Here is a 14,238-nt window from a genome sequence, read left to right as displayed (position 1 = left end):
TTGCAAAAATATTTAATCTCCAGTAAGAAAATGTGGTTTCTGAGTGTTGAATTGCCAGCCCTAAGCGCTGGTGCTGCTGGAGGGAGTGACAGCTTATTTGTTAATCAGGGGATGTTTTAGGGCACCTTGGTTAGTGATTCTTGCAGCCCTGAATTAGCAAAGTTTATTTTAAAACCAGAAATCCAATGTATTATCTGACCTGAGCGGGTCGGTTTGAGAGATTTAATAACCAGGGGGAAAAAGCAGAATTTTAAAAGGAACTCAGAGGTGGGGAAGGGCTGCAAGATCTCTTCCAATCCACTCAGTGATCTCACAGGGGGGTTTTTTCCAACTTTAAATATTCTTGATCTTCAGATAAAAATGCATTTTAACCCAAACACAGCCCAGGAGCCCACGGAACTGAAGAGCAAACCAAGATTTTTAGGGAGTGTCTCCCTCACAATGAAAGCTTTTCCACAGGCAGGAAGCGTTTAAGGTAATTGATATTTGTTTACTGGAGGTGTTTAGGCTGGTACTATATTTATGCTGAAAAACACCATTAAGAAAACGTTCCCTTCGGAATAAATTTGCACTTCCCAATGCGCTGTTGGAAATAATTGAATTTTTGCTGTGCTTTTTTTTGAGAAATTCACTCGAAATCTGTTAATTCCTCCCTTAAATGAGAGGAGGAAAAGCTCTGAGCACAGATGGCGACCACGCCTGCAGCGACAGCGACGGAAATATCAATTAATTGCTTTGATATTGGGGCAACAGAGCCCTGAAATGTCACGTTCAGCCCTGGGACTGCACTGCCTGGTGCCCAGATCCTGAGGGCATGGGGGTGCCAGGGCTCTGGGCACAAGGAGAACGTCAGATATTAATGAAATAAAGGATATTAATGAAATAAACGCTGCAGGAACACTGCTTCCCTCCTAAAAAACACCCAAGCACTCAGAAGGGGCCGCAGAATATGGAATATATACATCCCAACCCTGGAATAAGGCCAGGGGCTGTCCCCACGAGCAGAACACACCTGCCTGTGAGCCAGCCTGGCTGGGCACGGCACAATTCCCTTCCAGCCTGCCAGTGGGTGTTTCCCATCCTTCAATTCCCGGGGAAAAAATGGGATTTTACAGCCCCAAGCCCCGCCTGGAGCTCTCCCCCAGCCCCAGCTGCCCCTGCCATGGACACAGCCCCAGCAGGGCTGCAGGAATTCTGCAGGATTCTGGGGTGGCTGGGGAGGGGCAGGGGCGAGGGGAGAGCAGGGGGAGAGCAGGGGGTGAGCCTGGCAGCCCCCGGGGCACTGGGCAGCCCGGGCTGCAGGGGTGTTATCCTCCCAAAACCAGCAAAGTTTGACACCCCCATCCCTGCAGGGCTGTTATCCTGCCCAAAAACAGCACAGATCAACATCCCCATCCCTGCAGGGCTGTTATCCTGCCCAAAACCAGCAAAGTTTGACACCCCCATCCCTGCAGGGCTGTTATCCTGCCCAAAAACAGCACAGATTGACAGCCCTGTCCCTGCAGGTGTGTTCTCCTGCCCAAAACTAGCACAGATCAACATCCCTGTCCCTGCAGGGGTGTTCCAAACATCCCTGTCCCTGCAGGGGTGTTATCCTGCCTAAATCCACCACAGATCAACATCCCCGTCCCTGCAGGGGTGTTCTCAGCATCTCCATCCTTGTAGGTGTGTTCTCCTGCCTCAAACCAGCACAGATTGACATTCCCATCCCTGCAGGTGTTCTCCTGCCCAAAGCCAGCACATGTCAACGTTCCCATCCCTACAGGTGTGTCCTTCTGCCCAAAACCAGCACAGATTGACAGCCCTGTCCCTGCAGGTGTGTTCTCCTGCCTAAATCCATCCCAGGTCAATGTTCCCATCCCTGCAGGGGTGTTCCCAACATCTCCATCCTTGCAGGTGTGTTCTCCTGCCCAAAACCAGCAAAGTTTGACACCCCCATCCCTGCAGGGGTGTTCTCCTGCCTCAAACCAGCACAGATTGACATTCCCATCCCTGCAGGTGTGTTCTCCTGCCTAAATCCATCCCAGGTCAATGTTCCCATCCCTGCAGGGGTGGTCCCAACATCCCCATCCCTGCAGGGGTGTTATCCTCCCAAAACCAGCACAGATCAACATCCCCATCCCTGCAGGTGTGTTCCCAACGTTCCCATCCCCACAGGTGTTCTCCTGCCCAAAGCCAGCACAGGTCCCTGTGGGTGCTGCCCCACCCTCCCCGTGCCCCCAAACACACTCTGGGAGCCCTCCCGGAGCTCTCCTCGCTCCCAACCATGCCCTGACCCATTTCTCTGCTCCCTCCCTGCTCCTCCCCAAAGCCAAGCCCACAAATTCTCGTGTCCATGTGGAGCACGGAGCTCTGCTGCTGTTCCAGGCAGCCCGTGAACATCTCAGCCCCAAAACACCCGAGCCTGGACAGGGACAGGGACAGGGACAGGGACAGGGACAGGGACAGGGACAGGGACAGGGACAGGGCTCTGGGGCTCTCCACGCCCTGATCCCCACTGCCAGAGCAGCCCCTGCCCCCGGGATGCTGCAGAGGACACGGTGGGACCCTGGCAAGCACAAGGAACAGCAATGCACAGGGGAGCTCTGAAATATTCAGCAGCCACAGAACATTCCAGCACAGACGTTCGCTGTGGGTCTGAAAAAGGAGAGGGGGGGGAGCTGAAGAAAAGCTGGGTATAGCACTAATTATTCCTCAGCTCCTAATTAGTTGCTTGAATTTAAAATATGGGTTCAGCTCCCCCAGCAGCTCAGCGAGCCCATTGTGCTATTAATACTCCCCTGGCGTGATATGGTTAAAAATACTCCCACCCTGTCAAGACAAAATGTGGCTTGGAAGTGTCACGAGGGGAGGAGTTGAGGGATGGAAATCCTCTTAAAGGAGTATGACTTCCCCAGCATCAAATAAACAAAATGAATGGCCTCGTGACAGCCCCCACAAAGGGCAGATGTGAAAATAATTCTCAGTGCAGAGCCCTCGGGCCACCCCAAACCAGAGCAGCTTCCCTGGCACAGCCGAAGGGGAGGGGGGTTTGGTTTTCCAGGAGCTCTCCTGCCTGGGGAGCAGGTGGGTTTGCAGGTTTGCAGCTCTCGGGTGCTGCAGACTCACAGCACGAGGCTGAAGTTCTGGCCAAAAGGCAGAATTTTGAGGTGCTCCCCCCTCCTCGCAGCCAGGGAAGGCAGGAGAGGCCAGAGCAGCAGCCAGAGCTGATTTTCCCTTGGAATATCTGCAGGTGTTTATGGGTGGGATCTATCAGACACCGGGGGCCTCTTCCCACAAGGATTTGTGAGCCAAGGGAACGAGTCTGGGGTGGGGTTTTTTGATTTTTGGACTTCAATCCAGAGCTGTTTCCACATCCCAGGTCCTCTCAGGACGAGGAGCAGCTCCCCTCCTGTGTGCACTGACAATTCCACATCCAAAGGGGTTAACTGCTGCTCCCTGGCCCTGGAATCTCAGCAATACCAGCACAGAAACAATTCCTGCACTTCACATTTGCCCCGTGCTTCCTCATCCCTTTTCCCCCCCTACCAATTCCAGCCTGAGATAGATCAATACATAAATTAAAAGACAAAAGAACCCGACACATCCACTGTGGTTGGGAGAACAGACCAGGCCAGACTTTCTGGTGGAAAAAACATCCATCTTTTATACAATAAACCAGCAATCTGCTGCTTCGTGCCAAAATCAACACCCTCAGAAGCACCCTCGTGTGATGGGCAACACAAGGGCTTTGTTTTGATTAAATAAAAAATAAATAACCCCCCCAAAAACAACCCCCAGCCAAGGCTTTGTGTGGTGAATGTTGTTGTGTTTGACCCCAGCCTGAATGGGTCTGGGGGCTCTGGTGTCCCCCAGGGAGGGCTGGTGGCAGTCTCAGCACCACGTTCTGGGGTGAAAATAAGAGTTAAAGGGTAAAAAAGGAGGATTTGGGGTCTCCTGCTCAGCCAGCCCCACTTTCCATCACGCTGGAAAGGCAGGAGCATCCACAGGCTGAGCTCAGCCCGTCCTTCCTAACATGGGGGAAAGCTGGATCCCACCCAAAATGCAGCATTTCCATCTGTCTCAGTGGCTTTTTCCGAGCACAGACACCTCACACAGCCCCCCTCTGCCTCAGTTTCCCCCCTCAGCCCTTTCCCCCCCTGTTTATTCAGGAATCATCCCTGGGGTGACAAAAGTGCCTCCAACCCCAAATGCGACTGCGGGAAAACGGCTGAAAAAACCAATTGTGCCCCAAAAAAAACCCCCTCAGGTGCTGCTGGCTGAGGGCACGGGAGCCCTGCTGGGCTCTGGGGGTGCATTTTGGGGGGCAGGGAGTGGGGGGAGCGCTGGGAGCTGCTGCAGCCCCCAGGCTCTGTCCTGCCCAGCGTGGGAGGAACTCAACGTGGAGCTGGATCCCTCGTGACTGGGAGCGGGCAGGCTCCTCAGCTCAGGGATGAGACGACAAAAATTCACTTCAGAGAGCAAGAAACTTGGTTTTCCTCACCCAGAGAGATGCTGGGGTGTTTCCAGTGGAAAAAACCCAGCGTGAGAGGGAGTGGATCCCCAGCAGCCAAAGGGATTTAGGGGGTTCTGCTCAAGGAGGTGCTGCCTGGCCTTGGGGTTGGGGCAGCACCCAGCCCCAGAGCTCCCACTGTTGGGAATCCAGATCTCACTGTTTTCCTTAAAAACACGAGAAAAAGGGGGAAGAAGAAAAAAAAAAAAAAACCAAACCAAAAAACCCAACAAAAACCACGAGAGCCTTACTGTAATTACAAGGAGGTTTAACACGAGTCTGGATTTGCATTAATTAAATCAACAGGGAAGCTCCAATTGAGCAAACGAGGTTTTCTGTGGATGGCAGCGAGGGCTGGGGCTGGAGTTTGGGGGTGCTGCAGGGATGTGGCCTGGCAGGGGCTGCCAGGAGGAGCAGGAGGCTCTGGGGAGCTGTGCTGACGCCGTGGGATTCCAGCTTTGGTGGGAGAGCTCAGAATGGAAAAGGAATGTGTCCATTCACAGCCCAGCCACGCTGCAGGCACAGCTGTGAGGGGAATACCAATGGGCAGCAGCGTTTGTTTTGTTTGGGGATGGGGGTTTTTTTTAATTTTAAAGCCATGGGTTTGAGTATGGGAGCAGGGCAGCACTCTGCAATGCTTGGAGGGAACCCTGGGGGCTGCAGGTGGGGGCTCCCCAAAGGAACGGGGCTGGGGTTTGCTCCCCTCATCCCTGAGAAACAAAATCCCCCTGGATGTGGGGGTGCAACACCCCAGAGCTCACATCCAGCCCCAGCTGAGCCAGGGTGGGTGCAGATCACATCAGGGGTACCCCTGAACTGCTGCCCTGTGCCACAGCACCTGCAGGTGAGGTTGGGCAGCAGCCAGGGCACCTGGGAGCATCGGGGTGAGCCTGGGAGAGACCCCAGAGCAGCAGGGGAGCCCCAGCCCCTTCCTCACCACCTCCAGCCCCTTCCTCACCATCACCAGCCCCTTCCTCACCATCTCCAGCCTCTTCCTCATCATCACCAGCCCCTTCCTCACCACCTCCAGCCCCTTCCTCACCATCACCAGCCCCTTCCTCATCATCACCAGCCCAGAAGAGCAACCCCAGCCCCTTCCTCATCCTCACCAGCCCCTTCCTCACCACCTCCAGCCCTTCCTCATCATCACCAGCCTCTTCCTCATCCTCACCAGCCCCTTCCTCACCACCTCCAGCCCCTTCCTCACCATCTCCAGCCCCTTCCTCATCATCACCAGCCCCTTCCTTATCATCACCAGCCCCTTCCTCACCACCTCCAGCCCCTTCCTCACCATCTCCAACCCCTTCATCATCATCACCAGCCTCTTCCTCATCATCACCAGCCCAGCACAGCAACCCCAGCCCCTTCCTCACCCTCTCCAGCCCCTTCCTCACCCTCTCCAGCCCCTTCCTCACCGTTTCCCAGCCCCAGCAGAGCAATGTGTGCCGGGTCTGGGCTGGGCAGGGTTAATTTCAGCGCACAGGCCGGGCTGGGGCCGTGTTTGGGTTTGTGCTGCAGGCAGGGTTGGTGACACAAAGATGTTTTGTTGTGTCTGAGCAGCCTTTGAACAGAGCCAAGGCCTCTTCTGCTCCTGGGACACCCCCAGGGACAGGGCTGGGGGTGCAGGGGGAGTCTGGGGGGGACACAGCCGGGACAGGTGACCCCAGCTGAGCCCGGGGGTGTCCCAGACCATGCTCAGGATAAAAACCAGGAGGAAGAAGGGTGACCAGGGGCACTGGGAGTGATGGGTTTGTCTGCCCAGCTCACCTTTGGGGGTGGCTGAGCCCCTGGGAATGAATCCCTGGGAATGAATTCCTGGGAATGAATCCCTGGGAATGAATTCCTGGGAATGAATCCCTGCCCTTGGGAAGTGGGGAATGAATCCCTGGGAGTGAATCCCTGCTCTTGGGAAGGAGGGAATGAATTCCTGGGAGTGAATCCCTGCCCTTGAGAAGTGGGGAATGAATTCCTGGCTTCCCCCTGCTTGCTCACACAGCTTTTCCTTTCCCTATTATCTTATTTTTATTATATTATTATAATATTATATACAATAATGATACATAATTAATTTTTATATATATAATAGATATTAGTTATACAGAATTAATTCCATATAATAATTGTTGTGTTATTATATATCTTTATTTCCTGCAGGTTTGCTCAGCCCTGTGGCTCTCTCCCCATCCCTGGGGCTGGGACTGGAGCATTCCAGGGAAATCCAGAACACAGACACAGGGTGCCTGCCCTGCCCCGGGGCGGTTTTGGTCTCTTTCCTGGCAGGATTTCTGTTCAGGGGCACAAACCCCCCTGGGATGCGGTGGTGGCTCTGCTGGCGCTCTGTCACCGCTGTCGCCTGCAGCTCCTCTGCGGGACGGCAGGGGACGGAGCCGCCGCCGCCGCGGGGACAATGGGGACAGACGCTCCTCTCCCAGCGCAGAGAAATCCCTGCAGCTCCCCGGGCTCCAGCCCTTCCTCGGGACGGCTGGGGATCGCACCCCCTCCAAAAGCAGCCCGACATCTCCGCGATGTGCTGCAGGTGCTTCCAAAGCGTTATGGCCGCTGCCAGCACGCCCCTGGTGACAGCAGTGTCACTGCCCGTGCTGCACGGCCAGAGGGGCGGCTTCCCTTCCCATCCCATCCCATCCCATCCCATCCCATCCCATCCCATCCCATCCCATCCCATCCCATCCCATCCCATCCCATCCCATCCCATCCCATTATCCCATCCCATCCCCATCCCCATCCCCATCCCCATCCCATCCCATCCCATCCCATCCCACCCCAGCTGCTCAGAGGTTCCTCTTTCCAGTCATCCCGCTGAAGTGCATCCTCCTTCCTTCCCGCGTGCACTCAGCCATCTGCAGGGCTCTGCAGGACAATTTTGGGATTCCCCTTCCCCTTTGCAGGACAATTTTGGGATTCCCCTTGCCCTTTGCAGGACAATTTTGGGATTTCCCTTCCCCTCTGCAGGACAATTTTGGGATTTCCCTTCCCCTCTGCAGGACAATTTTGGGATTTCCCTTCCCCTCGTGCTGGCAGCCCTGATGCTGCATCTCTTCCAGCCGTGGCCGAACCACCCCCAGCCCTCAACAAAGCTGGGGACGGTCTTTAGAGGCCCTCCCAACCCACCCCGCTGTGCTTTTATCAATCTGTGACAGCCAGCTCGGTTTTTATCCCTGGGGATTTTATTCCCACAGCCCTCAGGGCAGGCACACGAGCAGGGAGGGCTCTGCTGGCACATCCCCTGGGCACCTCGGGCACACCAGCGCTGTGCCCAGGTCCTGCTGTCCTCAGGGCTCCTCCTGCCCTTGCTGGCAAGGAGGAGTCACTCTGTCACTCTGTCACTCTGTCTGTCTGTCTCTCTGTCCCTCTGTCACTCCCCAGGTGCCAGCAGAGCCCTCGGAGCAGCTACAGGCGCGAGCGGCCGAACGGCGCAGCCGGAGCCACCGAGTCCCCAACGCCTTCCAGGAGCTCGTCCCACTGCCCAAACTGCTCCTGCAGCTCTGCACGGGGCACAGGGGGTGCCAGGGTTAGCACAGCCACCCCTGCAGGTGACAGGGCCACCACAGCCTCCTCTCCAGGTGACAGGGCCACCACAGTCTCCCCTCCAGGTGACAGGGCCACCATAACCTCCCCTCCAGGTGACAGGGCCACCACAGCCTCCTCTCCAGGTGACAGGGCCACCACAGTCTCCCCTCCAGGTGACAGGGCCACCACAGTCTCCCCTCCAGGTGACAGGGCCACCACAACCTCTCCAGGTGACAGGGCCACCACAGCCTCCCCTGCAGGTGACAGGGCCACCACAGCCACCCCTCCAGGTGACAGGGCCACCACAGTCTCCCCTCCAGGTGACAGGGCCACCACAACCTCTCCAGGTGACAGGGCCACCACAGCCTGGCCAGCAGCCCCCGAGGGGCAGCCACTGCCCCCCTGTGCTTCGGGAAGCCCCAGGCCCCAGAGCCCCCCCAAAGCAGGGAGCCCCCCGAGCCCAGCCTGCCCCCAGCCCGTACTCAGGTGCCTGTGCAGGAAGGCCAGAGCTGCCCGGCTGCTGATGGCCAGAGCCCTGCGGGGCTCCAGCGTGCCCCTCCTGCCGAAGATGAGGCTGAAGAGCTTCCCAGGGAGGAAGGCAAAGTCGGTCTGGTCCTCGTGCACGGTTCCCCTGGGCAGGGAGGGGTGTGCCTCAGGGGGACGTGCAGCAGGACCCCCGCAGGTTTTCCTGCTGGGGCACCCATGGGTGCTCCCTGCAGCGGGGGGGTGCCAGCCCCTGGCTCACAGCACGGTCACAATCCTCGTCTGGCTGTTCCTGGAGCTCAGCCTCTTCATCTTGGCCACGCTCTCCGGGGTCTGGAACTTCTCGGTGTTGATGAAGAGCACGGGACTGGGCACCTCCGGGTACAGCAGCTTCTCCAGAGGGAACATCCAGGCATCCAGAGCCACGGCACACCTGGAGCAGGGCAGGCACCACCACGGCTCCCCTCCCGGCCAGGATGAGCCCAAGGCGTGTCCCCGGAGCCTCTGCAGCCCCTGGCACGCCTCACCTGAAGCTGGGCTCCTTCACCAAGGCCAGCACCGCTGTCACCCCCCCGAAGGAGTGGCCCATGACGGCCACTTTGCTCAGATCAAGGTTGTCCTGCAAAAGGGAGAGGGCTGAGGGGTCTGAGCCCAAACCTCACAGCTGGAGGGCTCTGATTAGGGAAGAAAAAGCCAAGGGAAGGTGAGCAGAGTGCCCCTGGCAGGGGGAGTGCCGTGTCCCACTGCTGGTGTGAGGAGCTCGGGCTGCCCGGAGAGGAGAGGCTGCAGGGAGCCCGGGGTGGGAAGGCTGGGGCTCTGCACAACCCTTCTTGTGCCTGCAGGAAAATCCTCAGGCAGCCAGGAGTGATCCTGGGGCACCCAGAGCCCCCCCAGGCAGAGGCAGGTACCTTCAGCACGGAGAGATCCCAGTCCTGGGGGAGGATGCTGGGGACAGATCTGCCGCCGGCGATGCTCTGGAAGAGCCGCAGCGCCCGCACGCACTCCTGAGCTCTCAGGTGAACCTGGAACCACCCCGGGTGAACCCAGCTGCTGCACCCCACAAATCCGGGTCACACCTTCCCCCCAGAGCCCACCCAGGCCCGTTCCTGCAGTGCTTCCCTCCCACGGGGCTCTCCCTGGACTGCAGCACAGGCCAGAGCGGCGCCCGTGGGATGCAGCGCGTTTATTGGGATGGGGTTTTTTTGGTGTTTGCTCTTAATTCAGCTAATCTGGCAGCAGACAGCTGGAGAGGACCTAAAGTCTCTGCTCTGGGAAGGAAGCAGAGGAGGAAGAGCCCGGGATCCTCACCAGCTTCTCCCCAGCCGAGCCATCCCCTGCTCCAAACCCCCCCAGAGCCCCTAAGCCAGGAGCAAACCTAAAACCCAGCTCAGGAGCACCACCCAGGAGCATCCTAAAATCCCAAATGATTCAGGGACAGGATGCCCTGACTTGGAGCCACTTTGAGGCCACGTCCTCAGCTGCCCTAAGGACACCAGTGCTGCTGTCTGTGCACATTTAAGGTGACAAGTGACAAAAATCTCCAATGAAAACCTCTCTCCCGCTCTCTGCAACACAGAAAATGCCATCATGGAGGCTGACCTGGCAACTATTTCCTTCTATCTATCATTTATTTCTCTTTCATTTATTTCTCTTTCTCCCTCACTATTTCTGCTGGTGGGCTCAGGAGAACTGTTTCCCTTTTCTGTGCAATGTGCCATGAGGCAGAGCACACACAAAAATAACAGGCTGGGAGGTGATTTAAGGCTGCCAAAAGCACCTCCGTTCCTAGAGAGCTTTTCCACGACTAATCTTCACTTGCTGTTGTCCTTTTAAATGAGGCAGAAACAAACAGAGGGGGGGAGCTTGGCTCAGCAGGAAACCTTCCTGCTCCCCAGCAAGCAGCTGTCCGGGATAATCCCAGGGAGACAAAAATCCCAGTGGGAACAAACCCGGCAGCTGGTGCAGAGCTGGGCTGGGCACAGAGTCCTGCTCTCCCCAGGGCGTGGGGGACATGGCAAAGCCCAGCCTGGCTCCTGCCAGGACAGACGGACCCCAGGAAACACAGAAACAGGCTGAACAGATTTCTCTCACCTCCCAGGAGAAAGCTCAGCAGCGTGGCCATACAGCACTGGGAAGAGCAGCCCCAGGGATGCAGGGCCAGCCTGGCCTGCAGGAGGAATTCCAGCCCTCCCCTCTGCCCACGCTGGATCCCCTACCCTGGTACCTGCTTGTTTCGGAAATAAAACTCCTTCTGCCCTTGGGGCACCCTCTGGAAGGGGATCCACTCCTCCGTGCCAGCCTCTGCCGGGCAGAAATAGGTGGTGGCAGCAGAGTGGTCCCTGTGGGGGCAGGAGGGAAGGGGACACCCGATGGCACGACGTGCCACCAGCCCCAGCTCCAACCTGGTGGTGACCCGGGCACCCACCTGTGCTCCAGCGCTGCCACCACGAAGCCCCAGGACGCCAGCTCCGTGCAGATGGAAGAGTACAAGGTCCTGGAAGGGAGACGGGAGCACGGGGCTCGGGGCAGGCCGTGCAGGGTCCCCACAGCCCTGTGGCAGCCCTGCTCGGGGCTCACCTTACCGAAAGGCCCCCAGGCCGTGGGAGAAGATGATCAGGGGGTACCCGCTGCTGCGGGGCTTGAGGGGCCCGTTCCAGCTCACCGGGACTTTGCAGGAGCCTGCGGGGACGAGAAGCCCCCAGGACGGGGTGGGGGGACACGGGCGGTGGGTGCCACAGCCCCCGCTCAGCCCCAGCTCCCCCTGCAGCACCCACCCGGGCGCGGGGGGATTGAGCCCCCCGAAGGACCGGGGGGCCCCCAGGGTGGGGCGGGGGTGTCCCCCTCACCGATGGCGATGCCGAGCAGGGCGGAGCACCAGCGGCGACCCAGGGTGACATCGGCCAGGCCCCCGCAGTACTCGGGGCGAGGCACCCAGAGCGGCTCCGTGGCCCCCGCCCGGGGCAGGCACGGGTAGAAGAGGCGGAGGAAAAGCCCCTGAAGGGAGACAAGGAAGGGGGGACACAGTGGGGACAGCACAGAAGGTGTGGAGTGTCCAAAACCTGCACCACCTCGCTCTGCAGGGACGCGTGTCCCTGTGCCCACCGTCACCGCTGTCCCCACGCCCGTACCTGCCGCGTGTGGCCCACCATGACATCCGTGCAGCCCACCTGGTGGGGTCCCTGCCCCGGGGGCAGCGCCAGCATCCCCCCCATGCTGCCGCAGCCAGCCTGGGCAGAGACAGGGGGTCAGTGTCCTGCCACAGCCAGCCTGGGCAGAGACACGGGGTCACTGTCTGTCCCCCACCCCAGAGACCCCAACCCGCTCCCTCCTCCCTTCCCCACCCCTCTCCCATTGCCCAGCGACCCCCAGTTCCACCCCCTCCCATTTCCACCCCCTTGGGGGCTGCTCAGGGATGAGACCCCCCCGTTCCTCTCCCCACGGGCAGCCGCAGAGGGGACACCCCTGCGGAGGGGTCAGTGCGGGGCTGCCACCACGGCAGGACTACCGCTTCCAGCAGCGCCCGGGGCTGCGGAACCACGGCTCCCAGTACGGCCCCGGCCCGGGACCACAGCTCCCAGTATGCGCTGGGAGCCGGGACTACAGCTCCCAGTACGCGCAGCCGACTGCAGCTCCCAGCGCTTCTCCGAGCAGCTCCCAGCGCTCCCCCCAGCGCCCCCCGCCACCATCGCAGCTCCCAGTTGTCCCCCAGTTCCCGGTGATCCCCAGCTCCTAGCGCTCCTGACAGTTCCAGCGCTCCCCGCAGCTCCCAGTGCCTCCCAGTTTCACTCCCAGTGCCTCCCAGTTTCACTCCCAGTGCCTCCCCAGGAGCTCCCAGTGCTCCTCCCGAGCTGCCAGGGCTCTCCCGGCTCCAAGTTTCCCCGTGTGCCCTCCCAGTAACCGCTGCCCAGTGCCCCCCAGTGTCCCCCTCCCCACGCACCAGTACAGCGCTCACAGCTCCCAGCACGCCCAGTGAACTCTGCCCCGGCGCTCCCAGTGCCTCCCGTGCTCCCGGACTTCAGCTCCCAGTAGCCACCAGGACAGGACACGGTGTCACCAGCGCGAAATCACAGCTGCCGGTGACACCAGGACCGGGCACTGCTCCCAGTGCCACCAGCACAAAACCGCAGCTCCCAGTAGCCACCAGTACAGGACACGGTGGCACCAGCACGAAGCCACATCTCCCAGTGACACCAGGACAGGACACAGCTCCCAGTGTCACCAGTACAGGACACGGTGGCACCAGCACGAAATCACAGCTCCCAGTGTCACCAGTACAGGACACAGCTCCCAGTGTCACCAGGACAGGACACGACTCCCGGTGTCACCAGCACGAAATCACATCTCCCAGTGTCACCAGCATGAAATCACAGCTGCCAGTGTCACCAGTACAGGACACATCTCCCAGTGTCACCAGTTCAGGACACATCTCCCAGTGTCACCAGTTCAGGGCACGCTCCCAGTGCCCCCGAGCCCGGGGCTGCCCTGCCCGTGTCTGCACCCAGCCGGGTCCCTGTCCCCAGGACTGTCCCCCTGTCCCCCCCAGAGGCCGGCGGTGCCCCGGGGCTCTCGCTGCCCATCCCCACGTTCCCGTCCTCTGCTTAATCCTCTTTGGGAGCTCAAGCGGCCCCCGGTCCCCAGTAATCCCCTCTGCGGCCGGGGATTAATTCCCTGCGGGGCCGAGCCGGCCAGGCTGCCGAATAAACACCCGAAGATTCGGTGAAAACCGCTGTGCCAAGCTCCCCCCCACACAGCCCCGCTCCCGGGCTGACCGGGGAAACTGAGGCACGCAGTGGGCGCTGGACAGAGCCCTGGATTGTCACAGCCCGTGTCCCCCGGGGCTGGGGCAGGGAGCGGCACCGCAGCCCGTGCCCGGATCCGGGCGCAGGCGGAGGCTGCCCGGGCTGTCCCGCTCCGGTCCCGGCTTGCCCGGCCGGCGGGGCCCGGCGAGGGCGGCGGCCGCGGATGCCGGGACGGGGCGGGAGAGACGAGCCCCGACCTGTCCCAGCCCAGCCCGGCTCCGGGAATGGGGTCAGCCCCCCCAGCACCCCCAGATCACCCCGGCAAAGCCACCCCGGGAGTGGGTCCTGCGCGGAGTGGCGGTGACAGCTCGGCCGTCCTGCTCCTGCTTCAGAGCGAGCCCGGCGGGACCGGGGGTGCGCTGGGGAGCCCCGGGGTGCTGGCTCTGCGGGGACCCCGCACTGGGCTCACTGGGACCACAGGGACCGTCTGGGCTGGGTCAGGCCGGGCTGGGACCGAGCTCTGTCCCCTGGGACACACGGGGACACAGGGACACGGGGACACAGAGGGACAGGGGGACACAGGGACAAGGGGACATGGGGACAGAGGGACGGGGGACATGGGGACAGGGGACACAGAGGAACACGGGGGGGACAGGGGGACACAGAGGGACAGGAGTCCATGGGGACAGGGGGACACGGGGGGACACAGGTCCAGGGACACAGAGGGACAGGGGGACAGAGAGACAAGGGGACATGGGGACAGAGGGACAGGGGGACACGGGGGGACAGGGGGGACAGGGGGTCTGTCCCCCCTCAGCCCCGGCCCCCCGGGGATCCCCCCCGCTCCCACGTGGGCGCGGCCAATGGGGGCGCGCGGCGGGGGCGGGGCTCCTCCGGACACGCCCACTCATTTGAGCCGAGAGCCAATGGGAGGTCGGGGGCGGGGCAATCCGGGGAGGGGGCGGGGGGGCACGTGGAGCGCGGGGGGGACAGGGG

The 14,238-nt window shown here is 60.3% G+C and overlaps 1 protein-coding gene across 4 annotated transcripts; it reads right to left on the bottom strand.

Moving 5' to 3' along the window:
• Positions 1 to 7,664: 7,664 nt before the first annotated feature.
• On the bottom strand, positions 7,665 to 12,547 carry PAFAH2 (platelet activating factor acetylhydrolase 2). Of its 4 annotated transcripts, none has more exons than XM_064398564.1 (11): positions 12,441 to 12,547; positions 11,632 to 11,730; positions 11,350 to 11,497; positions 11,086 to 11,182; positions 10,906 to 10,997; positions 10,728 to 10,804; positions 9,412 to 9,525; positions 9,031 to 9,122; positions 8,766 to 8,936; positions 8,503 to 8,651; positions 7,665 to 7,995 (listed from the first exon to the last, which is right to left on the bottom strand). In XM_064398564.1, exons 2-11 carry the CDS (start codon positions 11,713 to 11,715, stop codon positions 7,901 to 7,903), a joined length of 1,119 nt encoding a protein of 372 aa, XP_064254634.1. In that variant the 5' UTR covers positions 11,716 to 11,730; positions 12,441 to 12,547; the 3' UTR covers positions 7,665 to 7,900. The 4 variants fall into 4 exon arrangements, with proteins under 4 accessions (XP_064254634.1, XP_064254631.1, XP_064254632.1 ...); XM_064398561.1 differs by having other exon boundaries at positions 10,728 to 10,842; positions 10,929 to 10,997; positions 12,441 to 12,543; XM_064398562.1 differs by having other exon boundaries at positions 10,728 to 10,842; positions 10,929 to 10,997; positions 11,632 to 11,770; positions 12,441 to 12,526.
• Between the last annotated feature and the right edge of the window lie 1,691 nt (positions 12,548 to 14,238).

This window comes from Passer domesticus, chromosome 24 (assembly GCF_036417665.1).
Source record: "Passer domesticus isolate bPasDom1 chromosome 24, bPasDom1.hap1, whole genome shotgun sequence".
NCBI classification, from domain to species: domain Eukaryota; kingdom Metazoa; phylum Chordata; class Aves; order Passeriformes; family Passeridae; genus Passer; species Passer domesticus.
The sequence above is the reverse complement of the archived record's forward strand: the minus strand, read 5'-3'. Positions and strand labels throughout refer to the sequence as shown.